The 21,765-nt window shown below is 38.8% G+C and overlaps 1 protein-coding gene across 6 annotated transcripts in view; it reads left to right on the top strand.

Annotated features, from left to right (window-relative positions):
* Positions 1 to 21,765, top strand: part of NECTIN3 (nectin cell adhesion molecule 3) — a 69,672-nt gene that overhangs the window by 14,445 nt on the left and 33,462 nt on the right. For all 6 annotated transcript variants that reach the window (XM_056328120.1, XM_056328119.1, XM_056328122.1 and 3 more), the window contains exons 2-4: positions 13,093 to 13,431; positions 19,357 to 19,653; positions 21,542 to 21,659. In XM_056328120.1, coding sequence (XP_056184095.1) covers positions 13,093 to 13,431; positions 19,357 to 19,653; positions 21,542 to 21,659 — 754 coding nt within the window. The remainder of the gene's footprint in view (positions 1 to 13,092; positions 13,432 to 19,356; positions 19,654 to 21,541; positions 21,660 to 21,765) is intronic.

Raw genomic sequence — 21,765 nt, 5'->3', positions numbered from 1 at the left:
CAATGTAAGGAAAAAATACTTCTTTGTGAGAGAGAACAGATATTGAAGCAGGTGCCCAAAGTGGCCGAGTCGTCAGTCTCTCTCTATGTAGATAGTCAAAGCTTGACTGGATGAGTCTCCAAGCAGTCTTAACTGGGCTTACTCTGAGCAGGAGTAAGTGGCCTCTGGAGGTCCCTTGCCTCGTACCTATGGGAAGTCATTATTCTCTAAATCAATATTAGAGCTTGTTTGCCTTTGTCAATGATAAATGGATAGTGAAGAAACCTATACCTTGGAGTTCACTTGTGTTTGTGGTACTTGGTAGGTATCCTGACTGGAAATGATTAATACAGTTTATACCTGTGTCGGAGATGACCTGTTGAATAGTTTGGAGACCTTGCAGGCTTTCTATGAATACCTTTGCTGTGCAACCTTGTACTGATAAATAGTGATTCCTGGGACTTGAGCATTCTGAATGCTTGGGTCTAACAGAAGAAGTCAGAATTATGAAGTGAAGAATGTCTTGCCGCAGTAATTTATACTCTGATAGACATGGGCTGTCTAGCTCATGTAATCTAGCACGATACATATTGCATTTATGCTGCCATACTAATCATAAGGGTATGCATCTATTGCTACGTAGCAGAATACAGCATTCTGCCTTCTAGTAAAAGACGGCAAGCAGCGATGGCAAAAATCCTGTACTGATCACTTGGTATTGTGGTTTTGGATTCTGATTGGAGTTGTCTTGTATTTCTGTTTATGTAATGGCAAGTTTGTTAGTGGTGGTGCTGAAACAAGGACCATGTAACTTGGAAAGGAAATTGTTGGACTCTGTGTGCATCTCCTGTGCATTGCGAGTTTGTGGCTAGGTGGAAGATGAAGACGCTGTACTGCTATGCCATTGATAAGTGCCAGATTTTTAAATGGAGCAGGACTGATGGGACAGTAACTCTTCGACTTCTGTGATATTTAGTGCCTGATGCCCCAGTACCAGTTTTCCTCTTAGTCTCAAATAAAATAATAAAAAAAAGGGCAGATATTGTGACAGTATTAAATTGCTTTTCTGAATAAGGAGTGGAGCAGTTTGGAGTCTGGAAGGAAGCATGGGGAGGGTATTTATTAGGCCAAACCTTCAGCTGGCAATCGCTGTGGTCTTGCTATGACCTTTTCCTGAAGAGAATTCATGTGGGGGAAGCTATAGCTCTGGGTGGTGCTGGAGGATAGTAGGATCTTGCCTATTGAATTTCCTGGAGCATGAGGTGCCCTAATTATGTATAACTACTTTTTGCTGGTAGTAAGTTGGAATAAAGATTTATTACACAGAGTTATGGAGGACCTTACAGAATGGACTGATTGAATAGTGAAACAAGCTGAAGTATAGATAAATGTTCACTGATACCCCCAAGGCCTCCTTTGTTGAGGGGAGAAGTTAACTCCATATATATTATACATTATAAGTATTATGTATTGGTGTACTTGGAAACAAGGCCCTGAGCATGCAATGGTGAGTTCTGTGAACTGAGTATTTTCTGTTAGCTATCTTTAAAAGGTGGGGGTGGTGGGGGTGTCAAATCAAGTGTTTGGGAGTAAGAGAACAGAACACGCTGTGCTAATGTGTATAAATAGGTTGTTTGCCTGTTCTTCAAATACTTCAGTTTTGATTCTTGATCTTAAAAGCAAACTGAAGAACAACACAGATCTTAGGGTTGAAGTAGGTTCAGAGGTGGGCAGCAAGGGTCAAAGATATGAAAGTGGTCGTCTTAGTGAAGTTGGCTAAGACTTAGCTGAGAAAAGAGGCGATTTCTTGGCAGGAGGGGAGGAAAGTGAGGGATATGGTGGGATCTTTGAAATCGTGAGTGATGTCAACAGCGTATGCAGATTAACTCTTACAGTGCAAAAAGTAGGTGCTCATCACATGAAGCTAAAACAAGGCAAGCTGCAAGCAAAGAAGGTGTTTTTGGAATTGGTGGCAAGATTGCTAGCGCTCCTCACCAGAGGATGCTGTGGATGCAGAAAACTTGTGAACCGAACAGGAGATGGATCAGTACTTGAAAATCAACTGAGGGTTAAGCTGACAGGTCAGATAAGGCTGGGGACAGCAGAAAGTATTAGGAGTAAATGTTTGTCCTGACAAACCACTGCCCCTGCACGTAGTTGCCTGTATTTTTACATGTGACTACTCTTGGTGATTTTTTTTTTTTTTCCCTTGGTGAGAGCACAAATCCTCTATGCTGTTAGGTTTCTGGGTGATGGGGAAGGATATGTAGAGTGCGGAGAAGGAATCTCGGTGTAGAACTGTTGTCTTGATCAGAGCATCTTCCCTTTTGGAAGCAGTTTATGTGAGGTATTGAAAGGTGAGGTTACACAGATGCTATCAGTGATAAACACCCCCCACCCCAATTTACAATAACTTGTATAAAATGTTCAGGTCACATTTATTTTGTAGTCATGTGACAATCTTTCATTGCCTTCTTTTCATCTATGCAGTCAATTGTACAGTCAGTCCTGCTCAAGTCAAGAGCGTTTTTGACTTAAGTGCTGTACTCACCTGAAGAAAAATCCTACAGTAAGCCTTGCCTCCACTGGATTGCCCTTCACTGGCACAGCTGGACATCTCATACAGTTCTGAATGGTAGAATTATGGTGATTTATGGCAGTTTGAATATCTGGTGCTGAAGTTCGGACTGTGAACTGGAAGCTGTGTTGTCTTCCCAGCTTTACATTCTGGAGAGGAAAGTCAGGCCCGTCTTTGCCAGAGGTCTTGCATGAAGGCAGCTGCACATACGAAGTATGAACGGGGTGGTGTACCGTCCTGAAGGGTGTCCTCTGTCATGGAACTACATTGGCATCTGCTTTGAACTTAAGGTGTAGTAGTGCCAGTTTTGGAACTTCTGGACTTAGAATTGAAACCTTTTAAGAATGAATTGATGTCCAGAAAGTGGTGATTTTTGTGTAATGTACATAATTGTCTCTTTGAATCATGAAGGACAGATGGCAGTAGGTGATGGGGCTGACTTCAAGGCAAATGAAGTTCTGTGTACTTGATTTATAGAAAGCAGAGAAGCTGAAGCACTAGCTGACTAAAAGTGGTGAGGTGTTGCTCTATACCTCCTGAGCAGAATTTGTCGTCACCTTGAATTTAAAGCCCTGCAGATAAACAAGAAAATTAAGCTTTTAAAATCAACTTGAAGCAAGCAACACTAAACTTAAGTTGAAATACCATGTTATAACATAAAAATGAACATACTCAGAATGAGTTACTTTTCTCAAAGCTGAAGGCTGTCTGTTTTTTCTCCAAGTCTTATTTGTGGCTCAGAATGAGAAAACTAATCTCTTCAGGAGCGACTCAGTTGAGGACAAACTGGTGCTAATAGAGATATCATGTGGATTCATATATACAGCTTTGAGGAGTTACAAGCTTTTAAAAAAATACATGACAAAAGCTGAATATCTGCTTATAGATATGAATACAAGAAACTAATAGAGAAGACTGACCACCTGCTGTGAATTGGCTGTCCCTCTGATGAAGAAAACACTTACTGAAAAGAGTAACTGGAAAGGATACAAATAGAAGCAGCAAACAGTGGAAAATATTTCAGAAAACAGCTGAATAGCTTGGATGTAACATTCAAGTTAAACCCCAAATGCAGTAGACCTGAGGATGAAAAAAGGAGCTGAAAGTGTGCTGATGTAATATGTATATGTATGTGCTCTTGAACACAGAACTTCTGGTTTCTTTTTTTTTTGAAGTGCTACTAACTGAATGTTAAAAATGAAATAATTTGCCATCCTAGACGTCTTCTGAGTTAATATTTTAAGTTTTTGATAATTCCTTTATGTATAACTGTTTCGTGCCTTGATTTGCAAAGCAAGTGGTGATGGTCCTGAAACACAGGTGGAAAAAAATGTGAATCAGCAGGTAGCTAGTAAGAGACCTGGGAGTGAGATTTCTAAAAGCAACATAGTCTGAGATTTTCTCAGAGTAGTGAGGTCTGAGTGAACTAAATGAGAGGTCAAGTGGTTTAAGTGTATTGAATGGATTGTTGCAAATAAGCTCCTGAAAGGAGAGCTTGTGACTGGGGCTAGCAGCATGTCATACCAGCTAAGAAGAATCTGAAGGAAGACTAGATTGTTAATTTACTAATAATGTCTGTTAATAATCTTACAGTAGTTAGGCCAGCAAAAATCTTCAACAACAGATCATGTCTGTACCCCAGTGCAGGATTCAGCTTAGATTAGTTTGGATATTTGGGTTTTTAATGACTAAACATCAAACCTTTCTAAAGGTTGTGGAGGTTTACAGTTTTGGCCAGGGTATTCATTTGAGGAAATCACTTTCTGTAGCATGAAAGGATTTCCTAATTTCAGTGGGGTTTGTTGTTGCTTGTTTTTGTGGTGGGTTTTTGTTTCTTCTGTTTCTCTCCTTCATGACCTCCACAGGTACACTCAGCGGTGCTGGAATTTTTTGCAGTGTAAGTGCTTCAGGACCTTTTGTTGGGTTGCTGCCCTTGAGAACAACCAACAGTTCTTCCAGTCTTTCCTTGTAGGTCATGTTGTCCAGGCCTTTGAGCGCACTTTGCTTTCAGACTCTCCAGGCTGCTAATACCTGAAGTATGATGTTCAAGCTGAACAGCTCCAGATGGAGCCTCACTGGTGTTGGCTGGAGCAGGGAGGTTACTTTTTCAGTAGCGTGTTCTAAACCAGGGCTTTGAATTCTCGAGATACAGTCACTGTATACTTGCTGTAACTTTCAGAACAGTCTTTGCTCTCTAACTAGTTGCTTAACACCCTGTATCTGTTGCTCATACTTGTTCCTGCTGACAACTATTCTAATTTGGACCCACTAGAACGTGAAGCTTTTTTCAGACTGCCTGGTAAAGATTAATTATGTACATAACTTCAACCAAGACACAGAACAGAAGCTCATGCTCATTTTGACCTCCCACTGTATCTGTTGGATGTTTTGGTTATGTGTACTTAAACTGGATGCCTCATAGGAGTACTTCAGCCTTTTTCTCCAGGTTGGTTTGTCAGAACTGTTGACTCGTGTGTTTCAAAATATTTTGAAGATCACTTGGAGCGCTCTAACAAACTTTCCAACCAATGGTTTGAGTTATATGAGTAGCTGCTTTTTTTACTATCTCTTGCTTTTCTTTTAGTGTATTTATATCTGTTGCTTTGGTACCTGGGGATTTAAACTTATTTAATGGAAATGTGAAGCTTTTTGTGGTGTTTAGGCAGAGGAGGTGGTATGTATTTCTATGCCTGACTTCTGAACTACTTGTTTACTCTTCCTGCTAGTTTTTTGAGGGAGTGGGACTGAGGATGCGGGAGTGGGACTGAGGATGAGATGATGTTCTTCTGTCCTGCTTTTGAGCCTAATCCTTTTCTTTTTTTTTTTTTTTTTTTTTTTTTGGAAAAGGAGTGTCTCACTTGTTTGCTTTTGAAAGGGGATGGGATTGGGAAGTTTGTCTCGTTAGAGAGAGGTTGGAATGTTCATTGCGGAAGAGCTTCCAGCTGCCTCATAGCTTGCCTCGCTTATTAGTTCAACATGTCTTGTAAACATCTGAATTCTTAGTATCAGGATAAACATGAATGTCTTAATTTGCCATGTGTTAACATACATAGAAGAATATTAGTGTAAGAGTGTGTAAGACAGACTGATGCTAATGGTTTAAGTTGAAATTCCAGATGAAGTTTTAAAGTTCATGGGACTTAGTAAATATTCCTGGTGAGTAGCTGGGTTTAAAGCTTTAACCTTATAAAACTGGTTTTCTAAGGGTGTCCTTCACAACTCAATTTGAATCATGAGCTTAACCTTTTTTAAACTTTCTTCTGATGTCTTGGGTTGTATCTAGTTTCCTGCTGCTTGAAACGACAGGTCTGTGCAGCGTGGTAGGAAGCAGATTATACAGGCACACCGCCTTGGCCTGATGTGGGGGTAGTGACATTAGAACAGAACCACCAGTTAGCGTGTGAAAACAACACTGTGAAATAAGCATAGTGGGTCACAGCCGTGCCTTGTAGAGCTTCTCTGAAGCTCCAACTCATGACTTCATGAGGTGGGTTCAAGCTATGTTAATGTTGAACTCTGAGTTTAACTGCTTTCTTTCTTCTACTTCATATTGCACTGGAGTAAAATACCTCTTTCTAATCAGTTTCCTTTCTGTGATGAAGATGTCAGTCTTGCTGATAATAGGTGTTTATTTTGGTGCTGTAGAGGTTTGCATATCTTATCATCTTGACCCATTTGTATTAGGATGGGAGTATTTTATCCAGTATTGCTTTCTCTGGCCTTTTAACAGGCGGTATGAATCTTCTCTGTGGGCATTATCTTGTGAATGGTAGCTGTAGCCTTCCCCACAAATATCAGTATTCCTTGATATCTATATATATGTGGAGAGAGAGAGAGTTGATTCAGCAGCTGGAGGAAGATAATTGACTTTTCCATCAGCTGTGAGGAATGAGGGAATTGAATAACAAGAGCCTTTTGGTAGAATGGTGTGATATGTTGTCAGTTCTACCCTTAGGAGCAGCAGGTGTAGGTTCAAAGTATTTAAAAATTCTGCAGAACATCCTATGATAGCACTTGAACTAAGATTTTGTTTGTCTTGAGCTTGGTGTTATTAGTAAAATCTGTGCTTCAGCAGCAGTTAACATGGGCACAGTACTGAAGAGACTGACTCTTTCATGCTTTCTGAAAATCTGCCAGTTCTTGTGGCCAGTTTCTATAGCTGCTTGGTTGCATGAAAAATTTTACCTTTGTGCAACTCTTAGAATTTTCAACTAAAATAGATGTTCCCCTTAGTACGGCCTTTGTAAGCGTGTAGGCTACAGTAACCTAGAGGAGAGCTGCTCACATCTTAAACTTAAGACTGGTAGATAATTTTGGTCCATTTGTAGGTATAAAAGGTTAACAACACTCAGAAGTTCATAGATGCATCAGCAAATGGTTTACCAGTGCAATGGGAGAAATCTAGGAAACAGTTTTTTAAACAACTGTTACAATGTTCCTAGTTGCTTTTTGGTATTGGGTAAAGTTGAGCTCCAGATTAAAAAGACTGAGTCCCTTGAATGTAAATAAAATGAAAAAGTAGCATTAGATAGCTGGGAAATGCAGAAAAAGGCTAAGAGGATTTCAGTAGTCTCGGCTTCAGACTGTCCAGTTGCTATGCCTCATTTCACCAACATTTTTTGCTTTTTGGTAAGCTTAGGCATGCCTGTTACAATGCTGTGATAAACACTGAACAAGGTTTTAAGAATTGCTCTTCAAAGTTGGAAGTAATATGCCTCTAGTTTGCTTTTTTTAAAAAGAAGAGCGAGTGCTGTACAAAAAGGGAACTTGAGCTGAGAGTCCAGCAAATGTAATGCTTACAGAAGCCAACCTCCTGCCCTGTTTCTGTTCCCAGCCTGCTTCCCACCCAAAACCTGCAGTGACAAGCTACCCTCCGTTTCAAGCAAGGCTTGTGATAAAGCAGGTCCTTAGGCAAGAGCGCTAGGTTGTAATGCCATCTCTTTCATGTAAGTGCAGGGGTTTTTCCTGAGTCCTTGCTTAATAATTCTAATTGGAAGCTAGCGTTGAAGTTTTTTGTGCTACTTAATCTTGAATCTCTTCCATTCCTTGGTTCTGATCTTTTTTTGACACAGTAATTTGTTCATGCTCTGGTACTCGAAAGACACATGCCGATTTCTTCCCAGTAATTTAAGCATATATTTTTATAAAGCCTCAAGTTGAGGTTTCAGGCTTGTTTTCTGCAGTGTCCTTAAGTGATTTGATTCTCCAGCTAAACAAATCTGAAAATGCCACCAGAATGAGTGGCTGCCCTTGCTGCCTCTGTGGTATTGCCACTCGTGATTGACTGAGCAGGGAATGAGCTAAATCAGGAAGAAAACAATTGAGTTCTTGTAAGCTGGGCTCTCGTAGGTGCCTGATGAGTGCTGATGCAGGAAAAGGGGGGGCTGGAAGAACGAGTCTGAGCTTTCTGATGTCAGCTAAAATTAAACTGACCTAAAAATAATGCTTAGCCTGACCTTAAGTGTGTTTCATGGGAAGTTCTGCTGACGTAGCAACTTGCTGTCACCAAAATGGGATGTTCTTATTTTTCTGCTCTGCTGTTGATTGGAACTCTTCTTAGTTCCTTGCATTAGTGTATCCTAAAGCCAGATAAACCCATGAGCCGAGTAGCTTGCTGATGTAGGGGAAAACTTGGGGTTTTCTGCTCTTCTGCAGTTTGGCTTCATTGTCTTGTGGAAATGGTTGACAGGTAGTGAAAGCGTGGTCTCTGTCTTGCCAGTGGTGTGCTGTTAAGCAGACCGTGGTTCTACAGCAAGGAACAAAATGGATTGCTTTTGTAATTAGACTTGTGCATGGCTGTTCTGTATAGAAAAATCTCTAAACCTGCTGTTCATTACAACAAATAACAAGCCTGGAAGTGTGGGAAGTTCTCTTTTATGCTCTTTTGTAGCACGAGTACTTTTCTTGTATGAAGAAGGTCATTATATCTTCAAGACCTTACTTGCTCACTATCTCTTTTCAGTTAGATAAGCTTGATGAAGAATTACTAGTGAACAGCTCCTGTTATCATGATCAATATTTGATAGCTCCTAGTTCTGTGGCTTTTAAAGGTGGAAGTGAGCTTTACGGTTGGTTTTTTTCTTTTGGTTACTCTTCAAACTGCTTTTTGACAAGTGAAGTGAGAATGGTCAGTACCTTGCTGTTTTGAATAAGATTATTATGATGGTCTGGAGAGCTAGTGAACACAATGTAAACCTAATAAAAAAAATTGTTTGAAAAAAAAGTGATGAAATCTAGTGTCTGCTTGAAATAAAAAAATAGCTTGTACAATTTGGACTGAGATTTGCAGTGCTGGGCCTCGAAATCTGGTCTGTTTGGTGATGTGAAGAGTGGGTGGGAAAATGAAGATAGTGCCGCTTGTCTTGGGCCAGGAGCAGGGGTGGTGGGAAACCAAAGGACCAAAAACATGTTCCTCTGGGAGGTGTGTTAATAAAAATACTAGAGCAAGAAGCTTATGCTGTCCTTCCCTGCACTCTCAAATGAGGTAATCCATTGTTCAGTTGTTAAATTGTTTTATCTTAAGACTTTGAAGTTGAGGTAGGGCAGTCTCATGGTATTAATAAGTAAGTGTGAGGCCATGAATAGTAGATGTGACTGCTTTTTGCAAAGTCCTGTCAGTTATTAAAGTTACAAAAAAGAGCAACTGCTGCAGTTTGAGAAGCTGAGATATGGACTGTCGGTGTTTGCATGCAACTAATAGTGTTAGCTGTGAAATAGTTTGAGTTTTATTAGAATGTTTGCAAATAGTTTAGCAAATAGATGTGTCAAGTAGACCAACTAGGAGGAGTATCCACCAGCTTAACTTGTTAGCTTTAGACACAAGGTACTTTTGTGATAGACTTGAAGTATGACCAGCATGTGTTGGATGACTGTGCGATTAAGAAATCAGTTAGTGCGTAGGGACTTAGCTAAAATTGAAACATCTGAAGGTCCTGGAGATGGCAATCATGCCAGACGGCATATGAAACAGTACTGGACAATCTGTTGCTGATCAAAACAAGGTAAATCCCTTTGCCTGTTGGCTGTGCAGTCTGAACAACAGCATGAACAGTTTCATTAAAGGAGGAAGCCTGGCTGATTAGTAGAGACAAGGAGTTCTAAGGCATTTGGACAGGCTGAGCGATACACTTAGGTGCAAAGCTTTGAAGTGAATGGGACTGAGTGCCATCTCACAACATGATACTCAAGTAATTAACCCACCAATAAGTCATCTGATAGTGTGTTCAATTAAGTGGGGTTATACAGGAACCTCATTCCATGTCTCAAAGACATGCTAGAACGTATGAGCTGTCAGAGCACACATGACTAAGGTAATGAGAGGGAAGATGATATTTTATCTGTCTTTGAAGTGAGCAAAAAGATAAGGGGGGGGGGGGGGGGGGGGCGGTCCACAAAGACACTGTCAAACCTAAAGAAAAATGCAAGGAGGCTGCATGATTACTAATTGAATGCAGATTGTTTCCTGAAGGGATGTAGGTATGATGATAAGCAAGGACTTCGATATTATGAAAGTGCAAGTAGAGAAAGTCAGATTTCAGTATTAGATTTCAAGACGAGAGCTGGACATTTATTAAAACAGTAAATGTGTCCTATACATTAGTACCTTGGATCAGTTAAGGAGATGAATAATGTGGCATTGCAGTGTCATCTTGTTCAGATTCTTCTGCATCATAAGCCTCTAAAGCTTTATTTTGGAGTGGACATGTAGCTGTTACTCATTATTCATGTAAAATGTTTAATCAAAATATTGACTTTCGAGTGGAAGTCGCTGTATCAAGGGAAATACCTGTCTTAGAGTCCTGAGTCTTGGAAAGCCCTGAATATTAATTAATTTGCTAGTTTGAACTGCTAGCTTGATTGTTCAGCACGCAAAGTAGTTAGTTAAATGGTAACTGAAGCTTAAAAGCAGAGATGCTATAGCAAATGAAAGATGTGGTTGTTCTCACTTGAGTTTTAAACTGATTTTAAAATACAACACTTCAGAGTATATATGTTGTTATATAAGCTATATGTAAGTTCAAGTTAAAGGATTAGCATAGATGAATTCATTATGGTGGGTTTTTTGTCTTTAGAGTCTGAGCATGTGTCAGAAGACGAGATAAATGTGTAAAATTTGTTGTAATGATCTGTTGCTCTACTTTACTGGAGAAGGTGGATTAACAAGATGTAACTACTGTTCTACAGCTGCAAGTGTGTGTATGTGTATTCTGTATGAGGCCAGCTTCATTCAATCTGTAAATCTTGAAAGTAGCAGAAATAACAAAGTTTGATTTCTGAAAATTTGTGCAATTAATGTGAGAACACAATGTTCTTATGGCACAAATGATCTCTTAGAATATTCCCTGGTGGAAAAGTTTTATTTTTGCATCTTCATAAAAGGTATAACTATTAGTTGAGTACAGATTAAGTGTACTGTGGTCATCTTTGTGTAGCTAAAGCCTGTAATCATTAGGAGTAGGAGTAGCATTGTCAAAAAAAAAAAATAAAATTAAAAGGAAACAAAATGGCTTGTGCTTTCCACTAACTAGGATGACTTTCCAATTCAGTTAGTTACCTTCCTAGAAGTCTGAGCAGCTTTTGTGTAAATTTAGTTGTAGGGCTTTTGTGTATTAAGTTTGTTAGAGTTATATAGAGCTGATCTTTATGTTAAGGTTCAGTACAGCTTAAGATTCAGTAGATATAAATATTGCAAGTTGCTGGTTTCTGAACAAAAGTGTGGTTTTCCTTGAATGATGTATATTCTGTACATTTATATAAATATAAGGTGGAAAGCAATGGGTAAATGCTTTTAAAGGAACACTCCACCTCATGCTTAAATTAGCAATGGCAAGTGGAGACTAAGTTTGGGCAAAATTCTGCACGTTTCAGTTGGTATTTGAATTGTTCGCCCTCTTTCGAATGTCTGTCCCAACAATGTGTGTTAGCTGAAGAGGCATGAGGACACTAGACGAAATGTTCTTTCATTACTCATGGGTTAGTCATGGTAGATATTCTCTGTGAAACTTACTCCAGGTTTTTGTTGTTGTTGTTTTCTGGCTATTTTTTTCTTCACCACCCCTTCTTAGTGACTGGCATATCGAGAATCTTGGTATGAAGTTCTGGCTTAGTTTGGTTTATTTGTGCAACTTAGTGTTTTCATACTATTGGCATTAGTCAGTAGTTTTATACTGAAGAAATCCATAGCTGAATCTTTCAATCACTTGTTTAGGTGACTTCATTGACTTAGTTACGGTTTGAACACTGAAAAAAATCAATTGATGGGAAATGGAAAGCTTTTAACGATGGCATCATACATAAAGGCATATAGAGAATTTTTTCCTGACCACGTGGTTGCTCTTTTGTGGGAACTTGTTGACTGAAAAGGCAGTTAATGTGTCAAGTGGAGTGACCTGTTCATGGCTGTGACACTGGGGCTAGTAAAATTTAGATGTGAACCTTGTTGGTTCAAGGGTGAACTTCACTAGTTACAGCTTGATATAATAACTGAACTGGAAATCAGAGCAGTTGAATTAGCTCTCTGTTAAGACTTAGAGCACAGTAAAAAGAAATACAATGTGGATTAAGGGTTTGATTCTTTTTCATCTTGTTGGTTTACTCCAAGAGAACAAATGATGTAAGTTACTGGAGCACTGTTTTGCAGAAGAAATTATGGACCTATAGTTTAATGAATTGCCTGGTCCTGGTGGATTTCCTTTCTTGAAAGGAGGTGGTGTAAAATGCTGAGCTCAGAATGTACTTGCTACTGTGGGAAGTGTTTTAGGTATTAAATAGAAATATATTGAATCTTAAGCAAAAGTAGGTACAGTCAAGTGTTAGCTTATTTGCTGTGTTAATGCACGGTGAAGATCTAGAGTGAAGGCACCACACTACAGTGTAGCAGAAAGATTGCATGTGTATGATGGTACATATCTTCACTGGAAACTAGGATCATAAAGCTAAAATTGAATTCTTAGATTGACTGTCACTTAAAATGGAGTATTTTGTGGGGTTTGGTTTTTCTTGTTTTACTCTTCCAATTGTTGTTCTGGTTTAAGTAGTTGTTTTGGTAAGTGGTAGAAGTTTCACTTATGTATCTTTCCTTAAATTGTCTTTATTAGGAGTCTTATCTTATAGTAGAAATAAGTGCAGTAATTTAACATGAATTTTTACCTGATGCTCTGCATCAGTAATCAGACTGCTAAAGTACCTTGTCTGGGGTTTTTTAGTATATCTGAAGACATGCTATGCTTATATCTTGTTAAAATTCCAAGAGATTGATAATGCCAGTTAGACAATTACACAACTCTATAAAAATGACTTTGTATTAGTGATAGTGTTCTCTGAAGGATAGTTGATCTATACCTAGCTTTCACGGTTTTACTTAAAGCATGCTCTTGTAATGATTCCACGCTGCTGTGAACCAGGTAGAATGTGGTTGTTCAGAAGAAAGTAGGAACTATCTTTGAAAAATGCAAGCTAATTATGAAGAAGGCTTAACGTGAAGACTTAGAGGTATAACCTTCTTGTGTACCAACTAACAATTGCTTTGTTTTTAGGTGCCTTAGCTGGACCAATTGTTGATCCACATGTGACAGCAGTCTGGGGGAAGAAGGTTGCACTGAAATGCATAATTGATGTAAATGAAACAATAACACAAGTTTCTTGGGAGAAGATACATGGTAAAAGTTCACAGACTATTGCTGTTCATCATCCTGAATATGGAATATCTGTTCAAGGAGAATACCAAGGAAGAGTGTCATTTAAAAACTACTCGCTTACTGATGCCACAATCATCTTAAGAAATGTAAGCTTTTCTGATGCAGGAGAATACATTTGCAAGGCAGTTACATTCCCACTTGGAAATACACAGTCGTCAACAACTGTAACAGTACTAGGTAAGTCAGCTCTGTTAAGGGAGGTGAAATTAATAGCACAAACTTGTTAGTGCAATTCTGCAATTATTAATGTGTTGTATTCTACCTTTAACCTGATGACAATACAAAAAAAAATATTCGCTAGTCTTCATAACAGGTGCCTTGATAGTTTTACTGTCATCATTGAGGAGGCAACTTTTTTGGGGTCTTGCTTCTTTAGAACTTGCTTTTTGATTGTCTGGGTACTAAAAATGTTTCCTATGTAGGCATTGTGCGAATGCAAACGTTTGTACAGTGCTTTAAACTTAGATCTTGCAATATTCATATGGGGGACCTCTGTATGTGCATGCATGCTGAGAAGCTGCCAAATGCAGCTTTAGCTACCACCTTGACTAAATTCCCTCCTTAATGTGTTGCTAATGTGGTAAGTTAATTTATCCGCTTGGGGTTGGTGATGTAAACTGTTGCTTTACATTTATACCATGCAAAGAAAACTGCCTAGACCAGTATTGGGAGTTGTGGGAAGGAAAAGGCAATTTAATCTCTGACTACTTTTGGATAGTCATAATGTGGAGCTTATATAAATTCAGTTTTTCACATAAACTAATTTTGTCTATCTCATTGAGGGTTCAGTGTTGCTGTCACTAAAGGACCAGTATTGAAGCACAGGTAGACTTGGGCACTATTGCAGTATGAGGTAGAATGATTATCCTGAAACTTGAAAGCCTGAAGTCCTCTCCTTACAGCCTTATACCTTCTTGTAATACAGTAAGTTACTTCTGTATCCACTGCAAGTAGTCAAGTGGTCTTCCCTACAGCTGGGGTTAGTCCTCAATGACTATTTCTGTGAAAAATTGTGCTTTTTAGGATCATCTTGGTCTTTGATCTCTGCTTGTCACCGTAGTAGAATACTGTATGAGATTAATGAGATGGTTGTAGCACAGTATGTGGACTGGTTTTCACCACAAGGTGGGGCAAAATAAACGCATCAAAGCAAGTGGCTTAATCCAATTTGAAACAAGTAACTTGACCAAAGAAGTTCTATGTGATATAGAAAGCATGCATCCTCATGGCTCTCTTGTCCATCTGTCTTCTCTCTGTACTACGAGTGGCTGTGGCTGTAGCTGTTGTAATAGGTTTTGTACTTCAGGCTTCAGCCATTGTGCTTTATCAACATACAGTGGGAGGTTCTTACTGATTTCCCTCATCTCTTCTAGTCAGTTCCTATTTCTATTTCTTTCATTTTTTTCAGATCACATTAGTAGTTGTTTCCATGTTGCCCTGCACATTTTAGGTTTATGGAGAACCTGAGGAGGAACTTGGAAAGCAGATCTATGGTCTGTGTGCTTACTATTCTGGGTTTGAAGATGTAGGACTGCAACTTTCTTGATGAGATATATATTATCAAACATTGCAGTTGGAATAGGTAAAGGAAGCTTTTCTCAAGTGTACAATGGTCCTGATCATAGGGGGGGTTATATTTGATGTAAATGGTTGCTGATAGTCGTAAGCCTCTCTGACTTGGTATCAACCTCTGAACTGCAAAATGCATCTGCTTGCGAAGATGCCTTTCCATCCTAGTTGGCAGCTGCTTGGCTTGTGTGTGCAGCTGGGTAGCCAACTCTCTGCTGGACTTAACTATGTTCTGTGGCCTCAGCAGCACATTTTCTGTCCTTGAAAATTTTTTTTGGTACACTGACATCTAGACTCAAAAGGTAAAAATACTGTGGAAGTGATGGTTTTCAGACTATGCATGTGACTGAGTAGCTTCTGAGCTTTACTGGCCTGAGCTCAGCCATTCCAACCTCAGCAGAATCTTAAGGCATTGAACAGCTCCAATCAAAATTTAAAATTTGATGTAACTTAAAATTAGCTTTATTCTGACTGTATTTTCCCACTGTTCTAAAAAACCTTCCACTTAAGTGAGAAGTTCATGTCCCAAGACTGAAACTGTTTCCAGTCAAAGCAGCATTGCCTTTTTCCCTAGTCCCTGTCTATTCCTAATTAGCAAATAAATAATTTCTTTCTAATGAGTGAACATACTGAACTTAATCATGTGGTAGATCCTTGTACATTGTAAGGCAGTGACACCAAAGAGAAATGGAGGAAAAAATAAGTACAGGACACAGTGTCCTTTTTTTTTTTTTTGCAACAGTACTCTTGATTACCTAAGAAAGAATATTTAGAACCTCTGTCTTAGGCTACTTAAGCTTAACAGACTTAGCACCTTTGGTGACTTTGCTTACTCCCACTTTGCTTTGCCTAGTGCTTCATGTTGTCTTAAAATGCACTGTAAAAGAAGATTAAGACTGTGAAAATATGAAGATGCTTTTTAGGTCAAACAGTTGCATGGATCTTGTCTAAAGTTTTGTTTTTTCAAACTTACTTTGTCAAACTAGGGCAAAAAATGGCAAGGAATTTTGTGTCAAGCTGTTTCTTAAGATGCTGAGTAAAGTGGCCAAAATGGTGTTTGAAGGCAGAAGAGATGATGTGTGGCAGCATAGCTTGCAGAGCTAATGTAATTTTCGTGTTACTAGCTTCAGCACTGTACATAATTATTTTAAATAGTTGGTTTGAGTCTGTTGCCTTACTAAGCATGGGTATTCATAAATCAGATGTTCTGCAGGCTTCTTGCCAGTGCTGTGAGTGAAAGACAGGCTGCACATACAAGGGTGTCAAAGGTGTAGATCCGTCACCAGGAGTAAATCTCAAACACTAATGTTCAAATTCTTAAATAAGGCATTAAAGATGCATGTTAGTATAGAAAATGGATCCTCTCAGTCAGGTCTGATAAAGTAATGGTGTTAGAAAAATGCTAGTTCGTGAGATGTACTGGGCTAAGAATAAGTATCAAGTAGATAACACATTAGTTAACTGACTGGTCTTAGAAAACAACCCAAATCACAACGACAAAACAAATCAAAAACCCTAAAGTCAATAATAAAGGATTAATCAGTGGGCAGGGTAAGTTACACGGAAATATAAGGCTGCTGGTTTTGACTGGAGAGAAAATAAAAAGCAGAAGTAGTATTTTGGAAAGAAGTTAATCAAAGTGTCACTTGATTGAAGGGGCTGGCAATTCCGTGTCATGCTGTTGTCAAGGAATTAGTGAATATAATGGTAGTTGGTAAATGCTGTTGATATTATGATCATGCTGACTTCATCCAGATCTCCTGTGCACAATGGTTAAAAAAATTGGTTAAAATTAACAGAAGCAATTGAAAAAGGCTTATGAAGTACTTAAAATCAAGAAGAAACTTAGAGGCCTGGAAACAATGCAACAGTATTTGAGGCGCTTTATTTTCTGGATGCTTTATGTTGTTTTTCTAAAAGTGCAAGGACTTGGACAATCAGAGTTCTCTTTGCTTGCGTGAGAACTAGAGTAAGTAGGGTTAAATTGGAGAGGGGTCATAAATCAGTAAAAGGGCTAGCACAGATGTGCAAATTAGTTGAGAATTCCTAAACAACTGCACATCTGGCTTCCATACTTGAGCCACCATTTCTTATAATTCAAATATAATTAATGCTGTAATACTCTTTTGGATTTGCATGGCTATTCTTCTAAGATCTATGAATGAGATGATCCATGTGCAGTGATAACACTTGTCCATTCAGTCAGTTTCTCCTTTGCCCATTATTTAAAGGGGATAGGGGAAACTGCCGCTGCCCTTGAGCTATTGCATTGTGGAAGCAGGTCGCTTCTGCTTTTGGATCTTTCTGGGATTGGTGGCTTCCTTTCCCAAGCTAAACATTGTCTCCACCATCTTTTATTTGACCCGAATAGAGCATAATATTTCTAGTGAATGGGTGAAGCAGCTTCTCCAGTGTTCTCCTGGTCCCCTTCATGTGTTCCCCCACCACCACTACAGTGAGCAGTGAAAGTGTAGGGCATGCTGCAGTACGATTCGTGTGGCACACTGAATGGTCCTGGGACAAAAGAGGACTGCTCCAAGAGTCTGTGTATGGAAGTTACACTTCCATAAAAACCAAGTCAGCCAAGAATCCACAAAAAACCTTTCCAAACACCACAATGGGTAATTTTTTTTCCAAGTAGAAAACCTGGAAAAACATGGGTCAAATATCCAAGCTATGTAATGTCACGTTCACCATAGTAGCTTTGAAAGGCACTTTTTTTTTTTTCAGATGATGGGATGCTTGGTATGTGCATCCATTCACATATCCAAGCTTATTGCAGAAAGTTTTAGTTGTTGCTAGTGTTGGAGAGCAGGGAGTAAGATTTTGAAAGCAGCTCTGGAGATACTTCAAATCTAGAAGAGTGAATGTGGGACTTAGTGGGAAAAATGCCGCTGTTGCTTTATGTACAGTAGGGTCGCTAACGAAGCAGAGGGTAGGCATTCAGAGAAGCCAAGTAGAAACTAGTCTGCTCTCAGTATCTGCCCAAACAACCTTCAGTTTGTTAATGAGGTATATTCTTTAAGCACTTACAAGCATAGAACAGAAAACGTATTTTTATAAGGTTATCCATTTAGTAGTTGCCTTTCCTTTTACTGTAATCACACAGATAATAAACTACCTTCAGACATGAGCAGTGTTAGACTGAGCAGAAAACAAAAACTGATTCTGGCACTGAAGTCACTCAAGCTGAAGCTACTGTTACCCAGTTCTCTTGAAAGTATAGGTAGTTGTGAACTCTATTTCATTTCAAGATATGTGGGTCAGCTTCAACTTCTAGGAAAGAGTCTGTGAACTAAACTTCCCTTTCTTAGAGTATCGAAAGCTGTGGAAGTTGCAAGAGTTGTCGGTGCTCTGTGATTAGTGAGGGCTGGTCCACTGAGCTGGGTTCTGAAGTGTTATGCTGTGTAGAGATGGCTTCACTTCAGGGGACTCTGATAACCTCATTAGATGAAAAGACAAGGACTATGTAGTAGGCTGGGATGCTACTTGGAAATCTGTATCTTCTAGTATTGAGGGTAAAAATGGCCCATCCTAGAAAGCAAGCCCTGGGTTTGTATCTGAAGCTTCAGACGGTATTTCTGACTTAAGCTGCAACTGGAGTTCAACAGGTCTGAAAGAGGTTTCTTAAATAATAATAAAAAAAAAATAAAAGCTTTTCAGTCTATGGCTCTTGACAGTAGACTTATCCATTAGGAACTCAGCTTCTTTTAGAAGGAGGTGGGTTCTCTAAGCCTCAAAAATTTTGGCATGAGCAATGGGTTTACAGATCCTTCCACTTGGAAATTTGAGTTTTGGGCGTAGCACAGAGTTCATTATTTATTTATTTATTTACTTACTTCTATGGGTATTTGTTCACAGGAACATATATAGGCAGAATTTTTTACATATACAAATAAATTGTTTATATCAAACCTATATGAATTTTATGTAAAAACAATGTTGTATATTTGTGTGTACCTGTTAGATTGCGTATAAAATATATGTTTGTACATAAATACATTTTTAGAGGTTAACTGTCCTTTTCAGCATGGAATGAAATGAATTTCTACTGCTGTACTGTTAACTCAAGGGTATTAAAACAATCAATGAATTAGCTTTGAAATGACACAAATTGGCAGTATAGATTAATACTTTAAGTGTAATGCTTGAAAGTACAGCAGAATCTAAGCTTTTTTAAAAAATCATGGTATAGTTTCAACCTAATATCTTAAGCTGTCCATTGTCAGGCACTGCAGCCAGAGTACTAGTTGGAGTTTTGAATCTGACCATGTTGGAATTCCCTGACAATGCATTAAATGTAGGGAATGACCAACATTAAACTTCAATGAGTGGACAAAGGTGAAAAGTATCAGCAGGCCAAAGCTCTATGCTGTCATCTCTGCTATGACATGATCTTACTTCTGGAATATCTGATTAGCATGAGCTTTCTGTAAATGGATTAGATCTTGTCTAATTCCTTTGCGCAGCAACAGTTTCAAAGATGTGGAGTCTTTCTTGTTTTAAATGTTTTTTTTTCCTCCCCCTCCATAGTTGAACCAGTTGTGAGTTTAACAAAAGGACCAAACCCTCTAATAGATGGTGCAAACAGGACAATAGCAGCCACTTGTACAGCAGCTACTGGAAAACCTGCTGCAGAGATTGACTGGGAAGGAGGTCTTGGTGAAATGGAATCCAGCTCTATTTTGTTTCCAAATGAAACTGTGACAGTCGTAAGTCAGTATATGATTGTCCCTACACGATTTGCAAGAGGAAGACGGATAACTTGTATCGTGAGGCACCCTGCTTTGGAAAAGGAGATAAGATACCCTCATGTGTTGGACATACAGTGTAAGTATTCTGTAAGGTAGTTTTTGCTTGGTATCTTTCTTATAACCACCCTCTTGATTGGTGTATACCTTCCCCAGGAAGTAATTGAGCACTTATTGCTTGAGGAGAAAAAGGGAAATTGAACTGGATAGAAAAACATGCGGTAAGAGGTAGGCTGTACAGGAGTAGAAACCTAGGGTCTCTGTATTATAAATAAATTAGTAACAAAGCTTAGAATACCATTATGTTTCTATTGTTTGTTTTGCGTATTGGCTCATGGGTAGATATTATTATTCATGTTTGTATTTAACATTGAAAAGATTACAGACAAAATGAAACTTAGCTGATCTGTAAACTGTTTATAGTGCCTTGCAATTTCAGCAGTATTAAAAAGAGTTCTAATGAAAATTCATGTTTGAGATGACAAGTCGAAAGTAGGTCTTAGGGGGTCAGTAAGTTATTTTCAAATTACTTGCTAAGCTTTTTCCAGTCTAATTTGCAGAAGGAAACAAGAATGTAATAGATAGACTGCTAACATTTGTTATTCAGATTGCTCATGTAAGTTAAACCTGTACCAGGCTTAAATTTGAGGCTTTAAAACACGAGCCCAAAGTGAGATGGCTTACAGTGCTGCTTAGCTAAAACCAGTTAAGAGAAATAAGCCTTAGGCATGTGATCAGTTTTTTGTTAGACAATGCATATGTGACCAAAACTAGCCATTTTCAAGTTCTTCCTTTGGTATCCTGTGCCAGCTGTGTGCTGCTTTAAAGTTCTTAAGTCAGAGGTCTGTTAACTTTTTCCAGCCACCACATTTCTTCTAATTGAGTTAACGTTGCTCTTTTGGTTTGACTAGAATATCTTGTGGCTTTGGTTTTGTTCTGTTTAGTAAAGAATCACTTATTTGAGCATGAAGTAGTCATTAGTACTGGTTTATTTTGTCAGTGTTGCAATGAAGTTCTAGATAGAAATGTCATTGGTACAGAAATGGAAATAAATGTTATTTGTTCCTGTGTGTCTGAAAGAGTGAATAAGAGAATGAAGTTTCGTATTTGAAGTGAAATGAGGGGGCAAGCTGGTCTTGAACTGGTTTTTGTCTGAAATCTGTGCTAAGGCATATTTCAGAACTCTTAATGAAATTGTATAGTAGCAACAGAGCAGCAAGTGAGCAGCAGAGGTTTTGTCTTGTTCTTTAGGCTTCCTTCAGTCTTCTCTTACACTTGCAGCTTTTGCAACTACTCGTCCATCTCTGCTGTAGGAGCACAGATGGATAGCAAATCATACCGCTTCTTATGTTTCCTGGTTTACGAATATTTCATTTAGGTCCCTCTGGCTTATCTGAAGTGGTCTTGCATTTTAGAGCCATAACATAATTCTACGTTATGATGCCAGGGGATAACTGTTAAACTTTTTAACTGGCATCTGTGAACTTGTTGATTCTTTCCTAATTACTTGGCTTCTCAAAACACTGTTGCTGGTCCTTTGCTGCATTTTCTTAGTGAGAAGTAGCTCTAAATTACCATTTCTCACTTTAAAAAAAAAAAAAGTCAAACAACCCACAACCAAATGTTAAACTGATTCTTTTCTTCTGAAGTCCTTTTGCTTCCCCAGAGTGGGGTATGTTTGCTGAAAACACACAGTGGGACACTTGCACTGATTAAAACAACTTTTCCTGATCTAATCCACTGCTGCATATTACACTGTGGCTTGGAACTGTATTGGTCTTCTCAGTGTATTTTGTTGTTGGTTTTTATTTTGAACCCCAAAACAACAACAAAAAAGCCCACACCACCAAAAAAACCCCCCAAACAACCCAGAAACCACCTTCTGCTCCACTGAGCTGACCATTACATGCAGTTCATATTTAAAGCAAGTATTGTGACTGTTGATAGGTTAAATCTTTTTTTGTCAGATGCCCCAGAAGTTTCAGTAACTGGCTATGATGGAAACTGGTTCATTGGAAGAGAGAACGTTCAGCTCAGATGTAATGCTGATGCAAATCCATTACCTATGGAATTTATGTGGACCAGGTAAATATTTGTAAAAAGGGGCTTGCCACATCATTTACAGTGGTATAATCTCTTAGTTTACAGTAAGCACCTGTTATGAAAACAAAAGGAGTGTATGACTTGTATT

The sequence above is a fragment of the Falco biarmicus genome, chromosome 2, assembly GCF_023638135.1.
Source record: "Falco biarmicus isolate bFalBia1 chromosome 2, bFalBia1.pri, whole genome shotgun sequence".
NCBI lineage: Eukaryota > Metazoa > Chordata > Aves > Falconiformes > Falconidae > Falco > Falco biarmicus.
Note: the sequence above shows the minus strand (reverse complement) of the source record. Positions and strands in the feature narration are given on the sequence as shown.